The sequence below is a fragment of the Myodes glareolus genome, chromosome 1 (assembly GCF_982192425.1).
Source record: "Myodes glareolus chromosome 1, mMyoGla1.1, whole genome shotgun sequence".
Taxonomy (NCBI): domain Eukaryota; kingdom Metazoa; phylum Chordata; class Mammalia; order Rodentia; family Cricetidae; genus Myodes; species Myodes glareolus.
The window spans coordinates 108,964,129-108,989,838 of NC_142026.1; the positions used below are offsets into that span (position 1 = coordinate 108,964,129).

At 41.7% G+C, this 25,710-nt stretch overlaps 2 protein-coding genes across 17 annotated transcripts in view; one reads left to right on the forward strand and one right to left on the reverse strand.

The window, feature by feature from the left end:
• The window catches only part of L3mbtl3 (L3MBTL histone methyl-lysine binding protein 3), a 108,732-nt gene extending 95,233 nt beyond the window's left edge, over positions 1 to 13,499 (forward strand). For all 13 annotated transcript variants that reach the window (XM_048425082.3, XM_048425090.3, XM_085689710.2 and 10 more), the window contains 4 exons: positions 895 to 974; positions 7,521 to 7,966; positions 8,214 to 8,276; positions 11,688 to 13,499. In XM_048425082.3, coding sequence (XP_048281039.1) covers positions 895 to 974; positions 7,521 to 7,966; positions 8,214 to 8,276; positions 11,688 to 11,831 — 733 coding nt within the window. In that variant the 3' untranslated portion in view covers positions 11,832 to 13,499. The remainder of the gene's footprint in view (positions 1 to 894; positions 975 to 7,520; positions 7,967 to 8,213; positions 8,277 to 11,687) is intronic.
• A 2,211-nt stretch (positions 13,500 to 15,710) lies between these two features.
• Samd3 (sterile alpha motif domain containing 3) overlaps positions 15,711 to 25,710 on the reverse strand; it is a 44,280-nt gene continuing 34,280 nt past the window's right edge. For all 4 annotated transcript variants that reach the window (XM_048425410.2, XM_048425407.2, XM_048425409.2 and 1 more), the window contains 4 exons: positions 22,806 to 23,006; positions 18,099 to 18,270; positions 17,055 to 17,137; positions 15,711 to 16,843 (listed from right to left, as the gene is read on the reverse strand). In XM_048425410.2, the coding sequence (XP_048281367.2) occupies positions 16,565 to 16,843; positions 17,055 to 17,137; positions 18,099 to 18,270; positions 22,806 to 23,006 (735 nt within the window). In that variant the 3' untranslated portion in view covers positions 15,711 to 16,564. The remainder of the gene's footprint in view (positions 16,844 to 17,054; positions 17,138 to 18,098; positions 18,271 to 22,805; positions 23,007 to 25,710) is intronic.

Genomic DNA, 25,710 nt, shown 5'->3' on the forward strand with positions numbered 1-25,710 from the left:
ATAATGTTTCTAGCCCGTAGTGAACATTTATTGCATGCTGCTTCTAGGAGTTTCATTTAGAGAGTATGTGCCTTTGGAATGGAAAGTGAGAATTCCTTTTGTGATAGATTAGTATGTTTAGTTGTATTTTCATTGTTCTTGAACCTTCACAGTACAGCCTGGGTCAGAATAGTCTAAACACTGAAGAATATGCTCTAGTATGACCTTCAGTAAATTAAAAAATTTTAAGTTCCATAAATTTCTATTTTTAAAAATGTGTTACTTTATTTAAAATAAAAAACAACAGTTTTTGTTTTTACCCTCAGGATCAGGGCTCTAAATTAGAGTTTTAATAAGTTGTTTACATTTTGGAGCGTCCAAGGCTTGTTTATTTCAGAATTTATCCGCTACTGCTCAAAAAACAGGTGAATTCACTTCAGTGGAATTGACCTGGTCAAGGCAGGAAAAGCTTCCCTGGGGTACATGTGAGTGACTGAGTCTCACCTTTCACCCCGGCCTCAGGACTGAGAAGATCGAGTGATTTGGTCGCATGCTGCAGACTTTAGAAAAGTTTTGGTTCTTTGAGTCATACCAAAGAGTACAAATGTTATTACTCCATTCCAAGCTGTCAGAACTTTCAATAACCATATCCTTCAGGGTAATTCATCTTCATAGCATTCTCACCATTCAAAATCTTTCTGAATAGCAGCCACCAAGTGATTATGAAGAAAGTGAGCACTTATGGCTGTCACTGGCGTTAGCTGCTTTATGGTGGAATTTCATTCTTTAACATTTAGTGGTACCATCCATCCGTCATTAAGTTAAGGGGGGAAAAAAAACCAGTTGCTACAATACAGTTCTGAAATGCTTTAAAATTCTTCTGTCATAAAATACTGAAACAACTATTTTTCTCAGGGAACACCGTGCTAATGACGTCAAAGAAGACTCTGCACAGAAACCAGAAAATGAAGTGAGAACGTCAGTCGAAGCCAAAGGTAGCCATAGCGTTATCGTGTCGTTGTTGGTTGTTACTATAAATAGTCAAGAACCAAAAGTTGCACTGCAGCCCAGGGCAGAGCAGGGCCTAGAATGCACAAGACAATGGGTTTGATTCTCAGCACCAGAGAATAAGTCAAAGTAAATGGAGACAATTGGAAAGTGACAGTCACAGTGTACTGAAGATACACTTGGTTTGTTTGTCCCTTCATGGAAAACAGAAGTCTGTTGCTCAGGATCCAGAGAGCCAGAGACTTTCAGTGGCACAGATTTACCTGTAGCCTACGTGCATAGTTTTCTGTCACGCATTGGTACAGCATTAAATGTAAGGTTTGCAAAGATATTCTCTTTGATTCTTGCCACACATTTTCTTTAGTGTTGCTGGCTCTGCTTGCTTCAAATGTGTTTTGAAATCTAAACAGGGTTTTAGCTTGATGTGAAGGCACAAAATGAAAATCACTTGAACAAGTGTTTGCTAGAGTAAGTCATTCTGCTCCCATCTTTGTTTCAAAGATGATAGTTTAAGCAGTGAGGGCTTAATGACTCTTGGTCGTCATATAGATTGAGCTTATAATTTGCTTATGGCTGGGTAATTATTGTTTGTTTTTCCAATAAGAAAATGCTGCTCTGGCTATCAGTATGTTACTTGTTCCTGTAGACTTTCCTTCTCATGTGTTTTCCAGTTTGGATGATTTTAGGGTTGGGGAATGGAAACTAATGACTGCCTGTAATGAGAGCCTGATTATTATAGAACAGTAACTAATGATTACATTGAAGACTGTGTACTATGTTCAGCATGGTTTATGGTAGAATAGTAATTAATGAATACATTGTAATCTGTGTACAGGGTGACGTTCAGCATGGTTTATGGTGCTTGCGGTAGCACTAGGTACAGGTTCTACGGTTGGCCAGGCATAGTCTTTACTACATGCTCCTGCATGGCTTTGACCATGGCATTGAGGTCACTAGGTACCCCTGTTCCTTGTCTATACAGAAGAACGGTATATTGTGTGTCCATGAGCTTGCTAGGAAGAGTAAGAGCAATGGCAGTGTTCCTTGCTTAGCACATGCCTGTCCCATACTAAGTCCACACAATTATTTGATTATCTACAATGTCACTTATAAAGGTCATTTTATTTATTTATAAAGAGGTATTTAGCCCATGAAGGTTTTGTTGTCATAGCTGTTTGAACTTCTTACACAAAGAATTCAGCTTTTCAATGTAAGCCATTAATTCATCAGAAGTCAAGAGCAGGACTTGCTTACTGTTCAGACCTCAGCTTACCTGTACTATCTGTGTCTGGACCTCACTTTTCTCTTGTGTGATCCTGATGTAGTCCTAGTATACCTCCTTGGCCACGTGTGAGTAGCTGGAGTGCTCTCTGGTGATGCTGCCACTGTGGAATAGTCTCTTGCGTCATTGAAAGCGTGGTCAGGGCCGTAAGAAAACTTTCTAGGCTTAGAGCTTATCAAGGCAGTGATGGTTCGATGAATACTTTCAGTTAACTTCGTGATCTGTTATTTTTATCTGAGGAATCAATTTTGATCAACCCCCCACCCCCACCCCCATTATCTACTTAATTGAGAATTTCAAACCTGTTCACATTTGGTATTCTAGTGCCGTTACAATTTATCTAGTTTAGTTCTAGTTTTATTTTTCTGTTGTTCTTCATTTGAATTACATGGGTGTTGTTTAGTGATTCATTGTAAAGAAAGATCGTTAGAATCCATATGGAATTTGTTTATTCTTCGGAAGTCAATTATTACTTTTTGTTTTCCTCTTTGTTTTTATTTATTTGTCTGAAAACCTATACTTGAGTATGCTTCTGTCAATCGCTCTTTTGGAATTGATAAAGAGAGCTTCATTTTCAAAATTTCCTACCTTATATTCTTAGGTGAGACTGACTAGCAATGTAGGGTTGGCTTTCCCGAAGACTTTGGAACTTGGTTTTTGTTTCTTATCTGGGTTTTTTTTTTTTGTGGTGTTGCAATATTTTGAGTAAGCCTATTCTATGAAATTAATTGAATGTGTAAAGCTTTTTGTTGTTATTGTTGACTTTCACTTAGCACTAGTTTACTAGTTTTATATTCCGTTTATATTCCTGTTCTTGACTTCCATAATTTTTGTCTAGAAAGCAAGGAGAATTTTCGGGTTTTTTTGTTTTTGTTTATGTTTTGTTTAGTTAGTTTTGGCTTTTTAAACATTCAAATCTTCTTTAAATTGAAAAGGCATCCTTCTGTTATAGCTTCCATTGCTGCCTCTGCTCCATTTGTCATTTTCCTTGACTGGTAATATCTCTCTGTCATTGAAAGGATTTAACAGCTAGTTTGGTTCCAGTATTACACCACGTGGCTAAGCACACTGAACTGACTGTGGGTGAGTCGGTGACTCTTACGGTATCCTCTGTGGGTCATGATTTATGTCACTAGCCTGTTTTTACCTGGCAGAGACCTTGTTCCCTGGGGCTTATGAGGATCTTTAGACTCTGCTGCCCATAAGTCTCTACTCTGCAGAATATTTCATAGGAATTTTTACCAGCAGCCCGGTGGTGGTTGTTGCCTTATATTTTATTTTGATCTTTCTTATTAATTTTTTTTCTCAAGAGAAACTTTCATGTGTATTTTGTGAAGAACACATGCTTCCTCCATTTGGGCCTCAGTAGAATCCCTTCAGGGTGAAGCCTGAAGGTCAGGTGTGGCACATCCATTCTGGACCCATTGTCCACTCTACCATGTTCATTCGCAGTGTGTTGGTGACCCAGCCTAGCCTAGCCTTCTGCCTTTGGGGGTGAGAGAGACACTGTAGGGACAACACTCACTGAGGAGCCTAAGCATCCACACAGGACTTCCTTCTTGTATCAGTAGGATTTAGGCTTTTGGGGCCCACAAGGACTATTTTGTTTGGAGTCTTGGGACAAACTGGTTGGAGAGAGAGAGAGAGAGAGAGAGAGAGAGAGAGAGAGAGAGAGAGAAAGTTCTTCCTAAAACAAAGCCAGTGCAGTCTATGTAATCATGACCTTTTTCTGTAGTATTTCTGAGTGTGATCTTGGGAAATTGACTATAATTTGCTCCATTTTTCTTATCTCCTTTACTTGAAAAGAGAAATACTCATTTCCACCACTGTGGGAAAGCCTACATGGTGGAGATTTTGTAAACTGGCTCTTTCCCTGGCATCCTTATGTCCTGGGGAAGGTACAGTTCTTTGTTCTCTCTGCAAGAATTCTTCCTCACAGGATACACATGTTCAGAAGCTGAACGCTGTCTGGTGTCATGTCAGGTTATCCTGGGGACACGGAGCATCCTTTTTGCCTTTAGAACAGTTGGATTGATTATTTGGATTTTTGGCATTGACATTACTCTCAGATAGTTCTCATTCCTGAATTTAAATCTAACTTGGAAGTCAACTGTATCTCTGTGCTTGGTGATTCGACCCCTCTTGTTTTATGAAACACTTTTTGCTCACCCCCTTTCCATTTGCTCATCAATTTTTAACAGATGCATCCCATTTCTTCTGCATTTCTTCCTTTCTCATTAAAAACCCCTTTTACAGACTCCTGGAATATCAGCCTAGATGGATTATTGACTCATTTTCATTTTTACCACTTTGAATCTAAAAGACTGTTGATTATTTTCATCCCTTTCAAGACAGAAGTAATGTCTCCCACCTGCCAAGCCCTGTATGTTAAGATAAGCACGGTGGAAACCTCATGCAGTTCTTCCAGTAGATTTTACATTGGCTCCACTGAGATGATAGAGCAGAAGTCTAGGTTCTGTTTACCTGAATCCAACATGTAGCATGTAGTATGTAGTCAGGACCCTGTCGTGGAAGTGGCCGGGATGACGACCTTCCACGTCTCATATCTCTGTGTTGCTGAACTTCTTTCTTTCCTTTCTGTTCCAAAGAGCACCATCATGGCCCTGGCTGACGCCGCAGTGACAGGAGACACTTGGGGGGTCTTGCTCCACTTTTGTCACTGACTTAAAAGCGAAGCATGCTTAACAAACCAAGTAATGTATGTCAGCGAAGACTTTGCTCCAATCGTTTTGATCATTTTCACTTTAAGACATTTCTAAACTATGGAAAACTCCTTGAAAGTGTTGTTTTTCATTCAGGTAGATGGGGTACGAGGAGGGCAGTAAGAAATGGAGACTTGGTGAGACAGGAGTGGCAGAGGTACCTTCCGAATTGAATGCCTGTGCTTTCTGAAGCATGCTATAATCTGCAACCCCCTCTTTCTCACTCTCACCATTGTGCCAGCCATTGCTACTGAAGTCTTCTTGCATTTCTTTTAGTCTGCAGTGCATGTTTGATCAAATCCTGGAACCACATCCTGTGCAGTTTAAGGAATCAAATAGTTGCTTATGTGAAGATGCTTTCCTTATCCCATTTGGATGAGAATAGGAAGGAATGTGTTTTATGATTAAGGGGTACCTCGGCTATAACAGAAAAAGCTGCCAAAGGAAGGAGTGTCTGAGTCAGTGGGACAGCATTTCTCAACCTTTTGGGGTCCAGTGATATTTTCACAGGGGGCACCTAAGACCACGGGAAAACACAGATATTTACAGTAGCAAAATTACTGTTGTAGCAATGAAAGTAGTTTTACGGTTGGGGGTCACCCCAACATGAGAAACGGTATCAGTGGATCCCAGTGCTAGGAAGGTTGAGAACCACTGTGCTAGTAGAATCGGAGTGGCATATGTTTATTGTACCATCTTCAAAGACTTCAGATTTGTGGTGACAAGCACTGGGACATTAGTGTGGTTGTTGGTGTTGGTTTTCTGATGAACAACGTAGAGCACTAGAAACGAGCTGTGAGGAATACAGATTCCAGCAGGAAATGGATGGAATGGGAGTGATGGAGTGAAGTGTATCTAGAGCACAAACAATTATAGGATGGAATGAGCATACATTTGTAGAAGACTTATATATGACAAGCAATCAGAAGCAGAATTATAAAGCAATCTCTATCCTGTTGCTCTAGTGTGAAGACAAAGTCTTACCGTTCCTGTAAGCCAGCCTTGTGTGTACATTTCATTTCAAGTACTTGCTAAACTCTTGGGAGTATCTGAGATGAAGCTATTAGGTTACTCACCTTCTCCCACATTTTTTATTAAGTAGTGTGTGTGGGGGGGTCAAAGCTGGGTTCTTGTGCATTCTAAGCAAACACTCTACCACAGAGCTGCATCCAACCCCACCCCTATTTTCAACTTAAATAATTTAAAATAAAGGAATAAAAACAAATGTGGTTTAAATAATTTAAAGGAATAAAATAAATGTGGTGGTTTATATTTGGTTTATAATACCTAGTCAGTAAAAATAGGACTAGTACTGAAACCTGAATTTGATGAAGCATGGGAAAGAGGTATCATAATGTCTGTGATTGTGTCCTGTTACATCCATTTTTCAATAAATGACAAAACATTAATTGTCAATTAGGGCTGCGAAAATTTCCCATCATACATATACACCACATTTTCCTTAGCCTTCCCTCTGTTGTTGGATACCTAGGTTGGTTCCATAAGTTAGCTATCATAAACATTGATGTGCAAGTATCTCTAACATGTCCACTTGGTCTTTTGGGTAATAGCCAGCAGTGGGAGATCTGGGTCAGAGTTCTTTAAGAACCCTCCATACGAGATCAGTAGTGGAGTGGCTGGGCTGATTCCCACCGTCAAGGTCTAAGGGTTTCCTTTTGTACACTCTGTGCCTGGATTTATTTATTTTTCTTAAATGACTGTCATTGAGTCGATTGAGATTTTTGATTTATATCTTTCTGGTGGTTCATGAGGTTGGGTTGGGCATTTTTTCCATATGTTTATTGGTTATTGTATTTCTTCCTTTGTGAATTGTCTGTTCATTTCATTTGAACACTTATTATCTGGATCCTTCTTTTCTTGTAGCTTGGTTTTTGTTTGTTTCTTTGTATAATCTAGTTATTTTCTACCATTCAATGGATTTCCTCTCCACTTGGTTAACTATTTCCTTTTATTGCAATAGCTTTTTGTTTGTTGGTTTGTTTGTTTGTTTGTTTTTGAAGGCTTTCTTTGTGTGGCTCTGGATGTCCTGGAACTAGCTCTGTAAATTCAGGCTGGCCTCGACCTTGATGGCTATGTAACATCACTATGATAAATGACTTGAATTAAACCGAGGCTAGAACAAGTCAGGAAAACCAGCTGCCTGCAAATAAGTTGCAGGAGCTGCAGATTGGGGTCTACTGCCATTACATCATTTAAAGCATAGGCGAACAGACAGAATTTCTGAAGACAGAGTTCTGTCCTGAGGCACAGTTATCTAGAGCATTCAAGCACCATCGATATCGCAGCACGCGATAGTCGTCAACAGTGTGTATAAACTGAATGTACAGTTTACTTACCATGGCAAGCATCAGCAAGCTATAATTACTCAATGAGTGTGGTATTGAAAGTACAAAGTCTTTCGATGTCCACTTCCCTGATGTTATTATCTCGTGGGATGCCTGGCACGTGGGGCCGCCCTCCTGCCTTTCAGATACACATTTCCTTCTTTCTCTTTTTCCATTGACCAGTTGTTCGGGAAGAACCTACCCCTACCATCCAGCAGGCTCAGCAGGTACAGAAGGCTCAACAGGTACCCCAAGTACAGCAGGCTCAGGCTGTTCAGCAGCCCCCACAGGTACCGCAGCCTCAGCAGCCTCCGAAGGCGCCACAGACCCAGCCGCCTCAGCAGGTTCAACAGGGGCAGCAGACTCCGCAGGCGCAGCAGGCTCAACAGCTGCCTCTACCCGCTCAGCAGCCTCAGCAGCCTCCCCAGCAGGTCCAGCAGACTGCGCAGGCGCAGCAGACTCCCCAGCAGGCCCAACAGGCCCAGCAGGCTCAGAGGCGGTCAGCTGTCTTTTTCTCCTTTAAGCCCCCAATTCCATGTCTGCCCCTGCGCTGGGAACAGCAAAGCAAGCTTCTTCCAACTGTCGCTGGAATCCCTGCCAGTAGAGTTTCCAAATGGAGCACAGATGAGGTATGTTTGCTTTCGTTATTTTATGTTGTCGTTATATTTGATCTACAGTGCAAGGATATTGGCCTCATGAGTGGTAAATGCATTTACTTAGTAGAGTCTAGTCTTTTGGAAAAATAAGAGAAAATTTGTTTGGAGGGAACTACCTAAACTATAAGTTTCAAATGTATTTTAGAAGCTGTAGCACTTGGATTCCAATTTCTTTTTGCTTTTTATTAAACACTTGGAATCTTGATATTATTTTTGACAGGTGTCGGAATTCATTCAGAGCTTGCCTGGATGTGAAGAACATGGAAAGGTGTTTAAGGATGAAGTAAGTGTTCGTCTATATTGCAATATGTTTCTTAATGTATCAAAGCCCGGAGATACAGCAGTAGGGAAATGTGTTAAGTGAGCAGGCAGGAAGAGACAAGAGATCAAAGAAGACACTTCTGACGTAACTGCATTACAAGTGGCTTTAACCACCTGAATTAAAACGTCTTACAGAAGATGAGGTCCCAAGGAAAGCTTGGACAAAGCATTTCATGATCATGCACAGTAGAACAAGGCTCATTCTAACACTCCCCACAAAACTCAATAGCTTGTTCTTATATAGTCCATAGCACAGAAATAAATCAAAGGAAGCAATTAGCAGTGCTTTAGTATGGGGATTTCCCCTTATTATTTTACTTCCCAATAACCGTATAACAGCGTCAGTCCTGACTCCATTTGATACTCAGAATAAAGATTACCATTAGAACCAGGAGCAGTCTTACCCATGTCTCAGTAGTATGTGTGAGAACAGGGATTTATCACCATCTACCTTGAGATTATATCTTTTAAAAGTATTTATTTATTTCAAATTAGTGTAAAAGTAACAGGTTTCCTTACGGCATTTTCATAAACACTGTTTCTGACTAATGCCTTCCCACACAGGGTTCTCCCCCATCTGCCTGTTCACACCCTCTTATCCCATTCTGCCCCCAGTATTCCTCGTTCAGCTTCACATCACATGTAGTCCACCACCCTTCCCATCCTGCTTCCTTAGTACTTCCAATTAGAAGCTAGATTGTATTTGAGACAGCATACAGTATCCAGTCTGGTTAATTGAATCAATATAATCATGTCCAGACCCAACTAATTTTCCTGCAAATTTCATATTTTTATTTATCTCTGTTGGCTGAATAAGATTCCATTGTGTATATGTCCAACATTTTTATTTCCCATTACACTACTGATGAACGTATGGACTGATTTCATTCCCTTGCTGTTGTGAGTAGAGCAGCAATAAACATGTTTTGTGGGGATGTAGAGTCCTTTAGCTACCAAGGAGTCTCATAACTGGGTCTTATGGTGATTATATTTTGTTCTGTGAGAAACTTCTACACTGATTTCCCATGGGGCTGCACCAGTTTGCTCTCTATCCAACGGTTGATAAGGGTTCTTCTTTCCCCTACATCATCTCCAATATTTGTTGTCATTTGTTTTCTTGATGTCAGAACATGTGTAGAAATCTATGAACACAGGGCAATCGGTTCTCTTTCTCATGTGGGTCCCAGGAATGAAACCCATGTTGTCAGGCTTTATCCGGTGGGCCATTTCAACATTCTACATTCTATATTTTGTAGAATGAGGAAGGTGTTAAAAATAAAAACAGCTACTTACTTCTATAAGCCTGCAAGTAGTTAATTCCAAGGAATTCAGGCTTATAGTAGCTTGCTTAGTGTACCATGACAAAGCATGGATCAGTAGTTTAAACAGCAGAAATATACTGTCTCACAGTTCTGGAGGCAAGACTAGAAATCGGCCTTCTAACGTCTATTCTAGCCTGTCCTGTAGCTTATAGATAGTTCACTTTCTGCTTTCTTGTGTGTCTGTCTCTGTGTACAAATTTACCTTTAAAAAAAAAAAAGAAGAAAAAGAAAAAGCTTTTATCTTGTGGATGCTAGCTCTCCTGGACCAAGACCTCACCTGGCCTGTGTGGACGTTCTTAACCAGTTGCTGCTTACCATCACAATGACATTATTTCCATTAATAAGTTTCATTCTGAGCAACTAGGTAGGGCTTAAGAATGCAATGCAGAATTTGCAAAAGAGGGCCTGGGAGGATGGTTCAGTGGTTAGTGGCACTGCTCTTCTAGAGGACACAAGTTTGATTCCCAGCCCCAACATGGAGGCTCACAACTGTCCCCAGTACCAGGGGATTCATTACCTCCTTCTATCCTCCACGGGCAATGCACATGTGTGGTGCACAGTTATACATACAGGCAAAGCAACAATACACATAAAAGAAAGAAAGGAAGGGAGGGAAGGAGGAAGGAAAGAAGGAAGGACCGAAGGAAGGCTTAAAGAATTTGCAACTGGGCATTGTGGCACACCCCTTTCACCACAGCATTCCAGAGGCAGGGGTAGGTAGATCTCAGTGAGGTCAAAGCCAGCCTAGTCTACACAATGAATTCCAAGACATCCAGGGATGTTGAGAAACAGGGATGTCAAAAAAAACAAAAACAACACAAAGGAAAAAGAATTTTCGGAAGATACAGTTTAACCCCATCTAGCCATTCACTGCGTCAAAGTTTCCAATTACTCTGAGACAGAAAAAATGTTCTTGTTGTTGTTCAAAATGGGGAAATTGAAGAAATTAATTGATGTGTCTTAAGGCCATCCATTCCTTAAAGGTTGAAACTTGTACATGCATGCACACACACGTGTGTGTGTGTGTGTGTAAAATCTGTCACATTTGTTGCCCTACTAAACCAAATAAGCATTTTCATCATCTTGTAGCTTTGAATTTCAAAGTGTCCTATTCTGCAATTCAGCTTTTCGTCTTAGACGGGGCCTAGAAAAAAAAGGCTGTGCACAATCACACCAGTCATGAAAGAAACAACCTACAGTCTGTGATGCTTAACACTGGCCTCACATTCTTCCACCCTACTGTTTGCTGTCTCTTCTGCTTATGGAAGCAGAGTATGGCCACGCCAGACAAAAATACTGTATTTTCCTTCACGGTAGAAGGCTGAATCTGTTAGGTGTTTATATATAACTGGTTCTTTGCCTGAGTTCTTTTTTTGTCCAAAAGCATTATTATCTTTTGTAAGTAACTAAAAAACCAACATATTCTTCTTGACTAAATACCTAATTCAGAGGAACACAAGATTTGGGGATGGAGAGATGGCTCAGTGGGTAAAGGGCTCGCAGCATGAACATAAAGGCCTTTGATCCCCACCACTCAAATAGAAAACCAGGCACGGCAGCACATATCTGTAACTCCAGCACTGAGAGACAGCTGGATTCCTGGGACTCGCTGGCTACACAGTTGAGCTGGAATGACAAGCTCCAGGTTCAGAAAGAGACCCTGTCTCCAAGAGTAAGGCAGAGAGCTATAGGGTTAGGCATGCAAAATTGAACTGGGGCTTTCTACTCACACATTCACACATACACACACACACACACACACACACACACACACACACACACACACACTTCAAGTTATAAGCGAGTGTGACCGACCACCTTCTATTTTTCTGTGGACTGAGGTTTCAGACAACTGAGTTTTACCTTGTTGGATGTATGATTTTAGGTAAGAAAGACCCATCAATCAGGAATGTGTTCATGAACCCTAGTGTATGCCTTCTGAGTATTGCTGTAAAGTCACCTGTATATAATACAACATATAGCTGGAAATGTCCCACAACCATGCATCTGGTTAATCCATATTCCTTTGTTTGTTTTTTCTTTTATTTCAGCAAATTGATGGAGAAGCATTTTTACTCATGACCCAAACAGACATTGTTAAAATTATGAGCATTAAGCTGGGTCCAGCTCTCAAAATTTTCAATTCTATTCTGATGTTTAAAGCTGCGGAGAAGAATTCCCACAACGAACTGTGAAGGCGGTGGATTCTGGTACCCTCAGCTTCCGCTTTCAAGCTCATCATGTTTATTCAAAGCACAAGGGCGGTTCTAGCTCCTGAGGGAGAAGTTTTCAGGACTCACAAGGGCAGCGCACAGGATTCCACTGGTCCCTCCAGACTGCGCATGCGTTCCTAGGAACCGATTGCCTGGGCTTCTCACCAGCCGCTGGCCAGCACCAGTCATCTTTCAGTTCTGCTCACCGAGCTAAACTTACCTTTGTAAATCTTTTGGAGGTGGGAGGAGGGTGGGGAAACGGGGGCTTCATTATTTATGGATGGGGGGGCAAAATAAGAACTTTCGGCATTTTGTAAACATTGTTGGATTCTCTTTCATGTACACGTTCTTTTTTTCAATACTTTCAGAAACCTTTTTATATAACTGAATTTCAACCTAAACCAAATCCGTTGAAACCTGGCTGAGTTTAGCCTGGGACTACTGTCAGTCGTGTTCGCCCTGTGCCATATTTGGAATTGCAGCATTAGCCAAGTGTAATTTTGCGAGTCACGATATTGCCTAACTGTGTGTCATCCTTCGTTGGGACTGAAGAACTTGTAAATACTGCCTTTCTTTGAATCCATGTTTTTACTTTTGCACGTATTATGAATTGTTAAACAAATTACTTTTCACCAGCATCTTTACTGTTGTTACCAAAAAAAAATGTATATAAAAGAACGGAATTGAAAAATAAAATATATAAACCTACTTAGATTTGAATGAAGTAGTATATCTGAGCGGATCAGTTTTGTACATCATGGTGCCCACGTGTTTGCAGCAATCAGCCCTGGAGAACTGTGTGTGGTTGGTTACACTCCAGGGTTGATGGGGGCTTGATCTCCGAGATTACCCTGTGCATCTCTGTAAACGACATGGAAGTAACTGGTGCTTTACAGGAAAGGACTCGTTCTGTTGACAGAAACACTAATCGTTCAAGTGATCCCATCCGTCTCCCAGGTCCTCCAGACCCACGGGATTTCCTCCGAGTGAGCTGAGAGGCAGTGCATGAATGGTACCGCACAGACCTGTGTGACAGAGTCACACCAGCAGACCCAAAAATTCTCCATGCTCACAAGTCGAAGAAGGGGATCCCTGAGCCACTTTTCGGGAGCTGCCAATGTGGAGAGATTCCTTTTCCTATTAAATATTTTGCCTTGATTTTTTTTTTTAAGCATCTGGATGCACTTTAAATGAAAGCCCCTGGTTATTTATAAATCCATAGCTGGCGGTGTTTCTTTTGTAAGCATGCACTTCTAGGGGAAAGGTAAATTATTTTGTCAGGCTTTTGATGGACTTTCTAATGCCAGGATTAGACATTTGTTCAAGGACCGCTTTAAAAATAGAAAGTTTAGTGGCATGCTGTCGGAACTCTGGGGGAAAGTCCCACCTCTTTCCATGAACTCTCTAATGCTTTTCTGACGCAGGACTTCCTTTGATGTGCCATAGTGGGGGTTTATTATCAGCCCTTTGCGTTTGTCATGATTCAAGGTAAAACAGGGTCCGTGACATCTGCCGTGTCCAATTCATTTCTTTGCATGACTCTGCTAAAGAAGCTTTTTGTTATTTTTCCTTTTTTGTTGTGTTCAGTATTTGTACATTAACTTGCACTTGTTACATGTGATATGAATGAAATAAAAACTTAATTACAGATTCTTCTTTATTATATGTATGATTTTTAAGGAGGTTGTTACGTTGGAGAGGTAGGGAAAGGCAGGAATAACATCCTTTCGAAGAAAAGGTCTAAGGCATGAGTGTATATCAGAGCGCCTACCTGGCATTTATTTGTGAGACCCTGGGCTGGATCAGCTCTACAACAAAACAATACATAAACAACAGCAACAACATTAGAGATACCATCGGCCTGGGGAGCTGCCTCCGTTGCTGAAGTGCCTTCAGGATACTGTGAGTCCCCGGCACCCATGTAGAAACCAGGCACATCTTTGGCCGCTGGTGCTGTGGGGCCACAGACAAAGGAATACCTGAAGCCAATTGGCCAGGGAGTCTACCTGAATTTATGAGCTCCAAGTTTAGTTAGAGGCCATGCCTCAAAAAAAAAAAGCGTAGGTTGTGTGCTGCGGGAGCTCCTTCTGCTCCTTCAGCCAATAGCCACTGAGATACCTGCCCATTGGGGCGTGGTCTCTCTTTAAAAAAGCAGCTGCTGTCCTCTGTTCTCTCTCCGACTTCCTGCTATGCTTCCGACTCCTTTCCTGATCGGGCAGAGGGCTGTTGTCTGGGACAGCCCCTTTAAATAAATAGCCATTCTATTAATCATAATTCCAAACTGGTGTGGGATTGTTTGTGACTTACGCCTGCAATTGTGAGACTAGAGAAATAGGCCAATGGTTAAGAATACTTGATTCTCAGCCATCTGTAGCTGTAGTTCCAGGGTTCTGGTCCCCTCTTCTGTCCTCCATAGGCATTGGGCACATACATGGTATACAGAGTTACATGCAGGCAAACACTCATACTTCCTAAAGAGGAAGTGCAGCGAGGAGAGTAATAATACAGGAAGACACAGGATTATAATAGGAAATGGACCACTGACCACACATAGACACACATGAACCAGCACACACACCACAAAGGAAAGGTGTGTATGGCAGGGGGGCAACAAAGCAATCTAATGACTGTTAGACTGAGTATTTTTGTCAGTGTACTTAGGGAAGGATAAGTATTTTAAAAAAAAAAATCATCAATCACATTTTTAGCCCAAGTAGTTTTCTGCCACATTGAGAATATTTTTTCTTTCTAATTTAAAGTGTATGCTATAATGAAAGAGGTTTCTTAAAGATTTAACTCAGGGCTACACAGAAAAACCCTGTCTGGGAAAACAGAAACAAAACAAAAAAGACTGCTCCTAAGCAGTGTGCTGTTCTGTTGTAGGAAAAGCAAAGCATTGAACATCCCTGAGTGGCGCAGGACTCAGTGTATCTCAAGCATGTGATCTTTTGCTGTCCCATGGCTGCAATATGCTCTGAGTGTTAAAGGAGGAAATAGGAAGGGCTGACGGTAGGGGATGCCTGAGTAGATGGCTCAGGATGAGAAAAAGAAAAGGATGCCTCTGTGGGATACACAGGGACTGTCCATGCGGTCCCGAAAGATCACAGTACTGCACAGGGACAAATGAGACCTGTCTACAGGCGCAACTATCCATAGCACAACTCTCCATAGCCCAACTCTCCATAGCCCAACTATCCATAGCCCAACTATCATCCATAGCCTCAGCCTGTCACTCTGAGTGACAGCGACACTCAGCTTCCAACTGTGACCCTATAAGGAAAGACACACTTCAAAATTTAGTAAACCCAGATTGAAGGCAGATTGTGGAATTTTTAAACGATGGATTCGAGGGGATAATTTGAGTAATAAAAGTTTGTAAGGCAGTTATTTTATCTTAGTGAAAAGGAAAAAAAATAAAATTTTTCAGCATTTTTTAAAACTTCAAATAATCCAGAAAAATGCTTAACCAATTGTGTTGTAAGTATTAACACATTGAAATCTCTGTAATATCTAGGATGTGAATTAGGAAATAACATGATATTTTGATGATACCATCAAGGCATGCCTTAAGCTATTGCTTTATGGTTTTTCCTTGTGGGATTCTTCAGAAAACCGAATACTGAGTCTTGTTAGATCTCAGAAGTACTGTCTCACCATTATTATGAGTGAACAAATACATTTCTAATGAGACCATAGACCACAGGCTGAGCCTGTAGGAAAGGAACCATGGAAAATGGACACATGTGCTGACCCTGAGCCACAAAGACTGTCTACCAAGGAGGTTACCTCAAGACGGCAGCTGTCCTCATGCTCGATATTGATAGAAGGAAAACCAAAACATATCAGACCAGGCAGGCCATCTGGGGTAAGGAAACTGAGGATTATGTATTTATTTTTAAAATATTAAAGTTCAAGATATTTCCAATCAATGTTCTGTGGGAATTGCTACCTCGAGTTATATTTCCCTGCCGCCATTCGAGATGCTTATCTGCAAAGAATCATAACTTCCCTCTGCTCCTGGAGTTGGATGAGGAAGTTTGAGTGCACGTGATTATTCCTTGATCCCTGCTGGGGTCAGGTGACAGTCCCTACTGGGGACAGGTGAAGGTGGAGTGCAAGTGATCAGTCCTTGACCCCTACTGGGGTCAGGTGAGAGTTCCTCCTTGGGTCAGGTGACAGTCCCTTCGCAGACCCCTCCCCATTTGATGCCATGGTATAAAAGCTAGCCCCAGCAGAACAATAAAGGAGCTGCTGTTTCACCTCAACCTCATGCTCTGTGGATTTCATTCAACCTGGACACCCTCCGCTGAGACTCGTGGTTCCAGACCGTGCTGGCGCGGTAATGTTCTAACCAAAAGGACTTAAGAGGTTGTTGTCCAATTTCTGGTCTTTCAAGCCATCACACTGAGTTACATTCAGGTTTGAGACTAACTGGGAGGATGGTACCTCATAATGTCTTAAAAACTGACACTTCTGAATGTGTAATCTTGGCCATAGAATTCCTATGAACTCAGATCAAATGCAGAACTTTTAAGTAGTATTTTATTACAAACTTAACAGAGAGCTTAAGTATCTAAGTTAAGGACAGACACATCAAAAATTCATTGACACTTGAGATGACATAATTTTTCCAATTCCTACCTCTAAGGCAACCCTAAATCATTCTGCAATTGTTTATGGAATTCCATTTGCCCTGGAGGTTAATTCGGATAATCTTAAGTGATGGGAAGCTGAGATCTGATTTCCTTTTCTTTCAAAGATGGAAAACAGGGACTCTGTGCATCAAAGATCAAGGTCTCCAGGAAGTTAAAGGTTTGGGACAGTCTTCTTGGACACTCAATCCCAAACACACGAAAAGCAGCCACCAAAGCAGCCAGGGCTGTGACACAGTCATCCACCTTGGCAAGCTTCTCTTTGTCCAGATACAGAGAGAACTCACAGCCATTGATGTGGAAAGGGTTTTTAACTTCCAGCACGGGAGTGGATGCATGCACCTAAGAAACAGGAATGGCGTCACTACCCACTGATATGTAAATCAGCAAAATGATAAAGCATGCCTGAAATTCACACAACACTACTGTAAATGAGCTAGTTACTATATAGCCTAAATGTGAATATGATTAAAAAAAAAACAACTTGAATAGATCACTGACCTTATAAGTTATGTGAAGGTGTAAAGTAAATGACCATTAACATACTGCATACCTTCTCATTCACAACGACAAAAAGGCTGGGATCATCCCCAAAAACGTCTGGGAGGAGTAAACATGTGGCCGTCATCTTCATATCTGTCAGAACAAGCATGTCCAGGTAAAGAAAAGGGGCTTTGAGAAATTGTAAGAAAACCTACCATGAAGATGTTGGGTTTGCTTTTTACTAAATTATCGCAACCTTCCAGTGCGAAGAGCAAATCTCAAGTATTTCACAACCACTTTTAGCATGTGTATGTGTGGTCTGTGGACATATGTGTATGCATCATCACATATGGGTGGATGTGCATGCACGTGTGTGGGGTACCCAAAGTTGACACCCAGTGTCTCCCTCCATTTATGTATTGAAGAAGTGTCTCCTGTTGTGCATGGAGCTAGAGCATAAGGTTAGCCCAGTTAGCTATCCTGCCTCAGAATCCTGTCTCTGTCTCCCAAGTGCTGGGATTGCAGATGGCCACACAGTTGCCCAGCTTTTCCACGGGTTCTGGAGTCTAGAACTCCTGCCTTCATGTTTACACAGCAAACACTACTCTGATCGTCTCCTCCTGCTCCCCCCGCCCCAACACCATTTTTAACAAAAATATTCTAATGAAAACTTCCAAACATCAAGTTTACCCTCTAGGTCATGGCTAACTGAGGCCAGCATTCTGTGCTGTGTCCACTGGCCAGGATGATTTAATGTGTTTGGCCTTGCGGTGTGTCTTAAAAGTTAAAGGATACGTGTGCCCATAATATAACTGTATAATGTTGAGTGTATTTTTGACCTAGGTTTTCTCTCTCATTTGAAAAATTCTTTCCTGTCTCCTTGATTTTCACTCATTGCAACAAAACCCTTCCATCTGTAGTTACAGACTTGACTGTGACCCTCCCTCTCTCCTGTAGTTATAGACTTGGCTGTGACCCTCCCTCACTCCTGTAGTTACAGACTTGGCTGTGACCCTCCCTCTCTCCTGTAGTTATAGACTTGGCTGTGACCCTCCCTCACTCCTGTAGTTACAGACTTGGCTGTGACCCTCCCCCACCCCTGGGCTTTACTGACACTTCAGCACTCCTTCATCTGTATAGTGTTTCATCTTCTCTTGCAGCGCACTGTTGATTGGATTGTCCACCACGGAAAAGGCAGTCAGTATATTCTCCGAGTAGGATTCCAGAATATGCCTTGTTTTCTTATAGATATCTGTTCTTGTAAGAAGTTGGACTTCTCGGAACATCTGATAGAAGAAAGGAATACATATGTCAGGCCATGTGTAAAGGTTATTAGCATTCATAATATAGGGGAGTGGACAGCTCATTGCCATTGCATAAAGCTTTGGCAAATAACATAGACTATATACCTGAGTTCTTAGTTTCTTAGTGTAGTGGCCATAGGACAAGCAGGAAAAGAATGAAAATCTGAAGTGAATACCAAAACAAATAATGGATACAGAATCAAAACTTTTGAGCCTGGCGTGATAGCACACACTTTTAATCCCAGTGCTCAGGAGGCAAGGTAAGTAGATCTCTGAGTTCAAGGCCAGCCTTGTCCACAAAGCAACTTCCAAAACAGCAAGGGCTATATAGAGAAACCTGTCTTGACAAACAAAACAAAACAACAACAAAATCTTAGGAAAACATTTGTTTTTGTTTTATTTTTGTTCTATTTTAAGGAATTGGATGTTTTACAATACTAGAATTGAGAATAAGATCAATTACCAATTCAAATTTTAGATATAAATTCCACTAAATGAGGATCACGAACAGTGAATACACACATATTCTGGTTGCCACATGGGTCACACAGGTAGAATTCTAGACAGGTTTCTTTATATAAACCACATTTTTGCCATTACAGTTCATTTTCTTAACTCAACATAGATTCAGACATAGCGGGGAAGGGAGACTCTCAATTGAGAAATGGCCTCTATTAGATTGGACAGTGAGGACATCTGTGAACATCTTCTTAATTGCTAATTAATGTATATTTACTTATTATTTATAGCACAACATACTAATAAATTTCTATTTCATTGAAAGAGTTACTAATATGATCCTAATAAAATATATAAATGTTTATATATTTTCCAGATTTTTCCAGTAGAGGATATGTCCTCTTGACATAGCCCAATAGTTGGTGAACATTACCTTAATTGTGGCATTTCACAATATTTCAGCCTTATTATATATACTACACACATATGTATGTGCATATATGTATACACACAATATATGTATCGTGTGTGTGTTTCTTAGCCATAGAGTTCACAATGTCTCTCAAAATTTCTAGCTCTTTCTGTTGGAAAATACCATTTAGAAATTAAAATTTCAACCCGCAAAATGTGCCTTTTTCTCCAGAAATGGTATTGCTGTAGGCATTCTCACAAAACAATGCTGAGGAATATGTTCTGTATACTGTGAGTGGTGTTAAAATCAAAACAGAGTGGCTTATTTCAAACACCAGCAAAAGAGAAGCTAAGAGGCCACACAGGAGGACTTCACACAGATATATATACCTGATCACCAAAACCTATCACAACCATAACCATGCACAAAGGCCACCACAATCTTATACACACACAAAAGACTTCCTTGCAGACACTTGCAATAACCTTGATATTGACCTTATAGCCAAGGATTATTATTCCAAAAGCAGTATATGTAATCTTCCTCATTTTGACTTTTAGATCCTGTTTTTTTTCCATCTTCACTATGCCTACTCCTCACCAGAGCCAATAATCTCACATCGTGGTTTCCATTTTCAAATTCAGTATCCACTGAGAATCTCCCATGTGCCATTTATGTGACAAGGAAGGCAAACATAAAAATGAATGACTGTTTATGTTCCTACATATAAGTAGACTCAACCATACTGATAATCTAGCGTAGCTCATAGAGCTTTCTCTAGCCTTTCTCTTTCCATGCTTCTAACTTTGCAGTGGTTGTAATGATCTGTTCTGTCCCTTTAAGAGACAAGCCCTGACCACTCCCACCCTCATCTGCTGAGGCAGGCAGTTCTTACTTCCTGCTTGCAGCCCAAGTCTCTTCCTTTTCCATCTCCCTCTCTAAGAGGCAGCTTCTGTCTCTCTTTCCTCTCTCTCTTTCCTCTCTCTCTCTCTCTCTCTTTCTCTCTCTCTCTCTCTCTCTCTCTCTCTCTGTTCTTTTCTCCTTCCCCCACCATAACCTCACTCTGCATGGCTTGCCTATTTGTCTGACTTTTGCCTGCCTCGTTGCTGGCGGCCTGGGATTAGCCACCTACCTTGGGAGACCTGTGGCGTGGTCTCGTGCACCATCCTTGCCTGGGACTGATTGCTCTCAGCACTCCCTGCCTGCTGCTTGCCCCCACTCAGGGACCTGTGGCATGGTCTCATGGCCCGCTGCCAGCGAGAACCTGCAGCATTCTTGATTAATCCATTACATTTGTGTCATGACTCAGATTCAAACCAAATTTGCTGTGGTGGTAAGTTTGTTTGTGTTTTGCCCTTGACTGGGATAAACCAAGTGAAGGGATGATTCTTACTCACAAGGTGTGGGCTTCTGGATGCCACACGAATGTGTGAGTGCTCTTATCGAACTATGTGCTTCCCTTATCAGCCCTCAGTTGTTGGGGAGAGACCGCTTGTTTGTCCCTACCACCCCAAACCAAAATGATCACACAGAAACTATACGATTTCAATCACTGCTTGGCCTGTTAACTCCACTTCTTATTGGCTAACTCTTACATATATTAATCTATCCCATCTCTATTAATCTGTGTATCACCATGTGGCAGTGGCTTACTGGCAAAGTTTTAGCATGTCTGTCTCTGGCGGAGGCTCCATGGCTTCTCCCTGATTCTGCCCTTCTTTCTCCCAGCATTCACTTTAGTTTTCCTCACCTACCTGTATTCTTTTGCGCTCTCAGGCCAAGCCAGTTTTCTTTATTAATTAACCAATTGTACTCACAGCATACAAAGGGGAACCCCACATCACTCAGTCCTGGAGCAGTCTCCCTTTTCAAGGCATTAAGGAGACCAGATGCCAGACAGGGAGCTTCTTCCCATGTCCCGCTCTTCTTCCAGAATCCTGCCCAGCAAACAACCGCTGTCCATCATCCCCAAACCCAGGCTCTTCCTGTTGGGCTGAGTGGGACCACTAAGTACTGCTTGCTCCCACCTGTCAGAACAGCCATCTCACTGTAGCTCTGCACAAGTGTCTCCCATACCAATGATGCCAGGCCAAGGAGCTAAGGCCTGCCAGCCAATGCCTCACCTAGTTTGGTTCTTCAGTTCTATCCATGCTGGCAGTATTCCTACTCCATTAGAGCAAAAGCAAAACTTAGATTCCTTACAAACGTTTTCCATGTTCTATTAGCTTTGTTCTTAGATGTTTGGGTGGCGTTACGGGTTTGGTTTGGTTTGGTTTTGAGTAAAGGTCTCACTATGTTGCCCAAGTTGGCCTTAAACACCCTGGCATAAAGGCCCCTCCTGTCATCTTCTCATTGACTGGAACAACAGTTTAATCCAGAACCCACTTTCACTTGACTAAGAGGTGGCTATTGAGGCTGCTTCATAGGAAGAAAATCGTGGTAGCACCTCAAAGGGCTCAAGAAACTTCCCCACCTTCGTAAATCTCTGCCTTACTTGGCTTTCATCATATCCATAAAGCCCAGTGACAGAATCCTAGATGAAGTTCTATACAATCAAATGCGATTTTATTATTAATTTTTAAATTTGTGGAGGCCGAGAGGTGGTGGTGAATACCTTTAACCCTAGCACTCTGGAGGCAGAGGCAGGAAGATCTCTGTGAGTTCGAGACCAGCCTGGTCTACAAAGCGAGTTCCAGGACAACTCCAAAGCTACGGAGAGAAAACTTATCTCGAAAAAACAAATCCGTTGAAAGAGTTTTAAAGGAGAGGATACTAAGGTTTATGAGGTCGTGGAGCGTAGGGCTTAACCTCCAGGCCCCTCCCCCAGCAGCCCCTTCTCTTCCTCAGAGCCTACATCCCCAGCAAATGAACTCTAAGTGGTTCCAGGACAGTGAAGCAGTCAGATCACTTCATGACCTGGTTGGTTTTGCTCAACTTGGTCCAAACCTGGACTCCTGTGAGAAGGGAGAAAGCCGACTGAGATAATGCCCGTATCTGACTGGCACATAGGCTCAAGTCTGTGAAGGGTATCGCCTTGATGGGTGATTTGTGTGGGATGGGCCAGCTCACTGTGGACAGTGCCACGCCTTGGGCAGGTGGCCCTTGCTCAGAAGGCAAACTGAGCAAACTGCGGTGGGCAAACCAAGAAGCAGTGAGCTTCCACGGCTTCCGCTTCACTTCCTGGCTCCAGGTTCCGTAATCCTGGTGAGGGACTGAGGGGAAAACGCCAGCCAAATAAACCCTTTCTTCCTAGAGCTGCTTTCGGTTATGGTGTTTTATCACAGAAACGGAAACCTTAAGACACTTTACGAAATTATTTGTTAGGATAAAAGACATAGAAAAATGTTACATGGGAGGAGTTCTGAACTGTCTCAACTGTTTTACTGTTTAAACGCATACAGACATCTGGCCCTCCCCTCACCCCATACTGTGCCCTACAGGGAAAGCTAAAGACTTCGGGGCTGGTTCTCTCGCAGGGGCTTCCTGAAGCTCTGACTGCCTTAACTGTCCAGCTCACACCATACTGAGAGCCACACCCACTGCCTTGCCAGGCTGTCTGGTCACCACTCCGGAGGAAAGAGGAAGAAAATGAACGTGACGCAAACGTGACGCCAAGACCAGAGGCTGTTCTGCGCGAGTAGCTTACCTGGTAAGGGCACTTCAGGAAAGGGAACATCGTGAGAATGTCCTTGAGGGGAGCTCGGCAGTTGATCATCTTTCTTCTGATTTCCAGAGTCTGGCTCATCCTCCTGTCGATTTCCCTCCAGTCCTTGTCTGTTTTCATAAATTCTCGCTGGAACCAGTGAATATGCTCATCCACCTCCGAGTCTAAATAAACGGATTCTTCCTGCCAAATATTTTTCAAAGTATCAGTTAATCTCCTGTTTCAAGACCGAGCAGAACTTCATGGAAATCCGGCTCTCTGAGGAACTGTTATTGCACTCTTTATGATATATCCCTAAGATGTGTGTCGTCATGTGTAATTTCAGTTGGCCTTAAACGTGGTTAACCAAGAGGTGGTTATTTATGAAAGAAACTTAGGTGCTTATAGTGGAATTACAGTCTATGCTTTTTTTAAAAAAAAAAAACTTTGTAATTGTTATATTTATGCCTGTGTGTGTCTATTTCTCTGTGCGCCATGTTGAACCGGCCATTGTGAGCTGCTCAGTGTGGGTGCTCAAACTGAACCCAGGTTCTTGGAAATAGGAGCAAGTTCTGTTAACTTCTGAGCCATCTTTCCAGCCTCCTGTGCTCTTGAAAATTTTAAAAGAATCCAGGCGGTGGTGGTGCACGCCTTTAATCCCAGCACTCAGGAGGCAGAGACAGGCGGATCTCTGTGAGTTTGAGGTCGGCCTGATCTACAAAAGCTAGGTCCAGGACGGGCTCCAAAACTACAAAGAAACCCTGTCTCAAAAAAGAAAAAAATTAAAAAGAGTGGAGGACCAAAATTGGGAGCCTTTTTTCCACCCTGACCAAAGGTCAGAGAGTTAGAACTTTTACTTCTTCAAGGTTATTGCCTGTTTCTACCACAAACAAAGGTCCCACTTAGATTTAGACCAGAGAATTCTACTTTCTCAAGGTTAATTGTCAGCAGGTGTTGACTAATAGCCACGCCTTGTATTTCAGGAATAGAGAAGTAGATCTGTTCCTACCCCAAACAAAAGTCTAAAGAGCCAACTAAATTCCAGTTCCCTTAGGGAGAAACAATGGATTCATTCCACTCAGGGAGTGGTTTGCTTACAGAAAGTTTTGGTCTAGGGTGTGAGCATTACTTGTATTGTTTTAGCTAGAGAATGTTTAACTAAGAATGTAGACCACAACCTTCTACTGGTCTGTTCATTTCCTTGTATTATATTAATGCGTTTTTTTTTCATCTTAATTCTACCTCTTAAGGACTTTTTTTTTAAGCAAGTGGAAATTAAACATGGGTGATTTCAGTACTCACTGCAACTCCCTCCCAGTACTATTCTATGTTTTCTGTTTTATTATTGCCACTCATGTCTTCGTACCCTTTACTAACTTTTCTAATCCCCATGCCCCTACCCTGGTAAGTGGTATTTTTTTCGAAGCTGGTCTCCGACAAAAAAGTTATATTAATTTCTACTTATCTGGTTACATGAAATCAGATTATCCAGAAAATTCACGATTTACCAGTGTTAATTCTATACATTTAATTCTTAGAAGACAATAAAAGGTTTTAATTAAGGTTTTGTTATTTTTCTCTCTTGTGTGTGTAGGGGTATACATGTATGCACATGAGTGTAAAGGTCAGAGGTTGACATTAGATATCTTCTTTGATTATTGGCCATATTGCTTGTTTGTGTGACTAGGACTCGCTTGCTGAACTGAACCTGAAGTATCACCAGTTGGCTAGGCTGGCTGACTGGGAGACCAGGGATCCTCCAGTCTGTACCTCTCCATCAATGGACTCGGGTCACAGGCTCATGTCACTGTAGCCACAAGAGTGCTGAAGACAAAACTTTGCTCCATGTTTATTCGATAAACACTTTACCCACTGAAAAGTCTACCCGGTTCTTCTTTTTAAGTACCCTTTTAATAGTTACCAAGCATGCCAGGCCAACAAAATTCAAACAAAGAACTGTTTTTTTGTGTGACAATACATCATCAATGTGTCAGTCTTGTTCATTATGCACTGGGTGGGTTGGGAGTAGCAAAGACTAGCTCATGTACCCTTGCTTAAAAAAAAAAATCTAAGACTACAGTGTTGAGGAAGCAAGAAGGAACCCTTCCTATAAAAATCCACTCTGAGGAACTCAACTGATGACATCTGAATGGAAGTTAACCGGCAGTCTAGTTCCCCATGATGTGACACACAGTTGTTACCTGTCCATGAGGAAGACAACATTTAGGAACTAGAGCACTCTAGCATCAAAGCATTAGAAACGCTAGGAAGACTTTGTGTCCATCCTGCTGTCTGTGAGCTCAGGATGGCTCTTCAGACAAAGAACAAGTGACTTCCTAGAAAAATACCAGTTATCACAACAGCTTAACATAAAATTTCTCCAATCTTACTTAAATTTCATTAGAGATAGAAATCTTTCCACAAAGAAGAAGTAGGGGTTTTAGAGCTAAATTCTACTTGACATTTGATGCTGAGTGCTCTGAAGTTAGGCAAAGTTTGCCAGAGAATTTAGAAAAAAGGAGAATGCCTCCAGCTATTCTACAATGCCTCTCTGATGTGCCTCTCAAAGATGATAGAACAGTGTAAGAAAGGGTAATTCAGATCACATTCAACAAAGAGGTTGAAATACCAGGGACCAGGAAAACTAATGGACTAATCACTGAAATGCAGGGTTCATTTGACATTACAAAGGAACTATGTAACAAAAGATAAATGTGACTGATTTCTCCTAAATTTTCACAAGTGATCACACTGAAATCCCAGTTATGGAGAGGTTTGGGACATAAAAGAGAAATGCTGTGTATTAGAAGCCCCATCATTTACTTGGCCTGTCCAAATGTACATAAACATTATATAGTGCATGAGCCGGTTTGAGATGAAAACATGATCATTTCAAGTAATGTTGAAG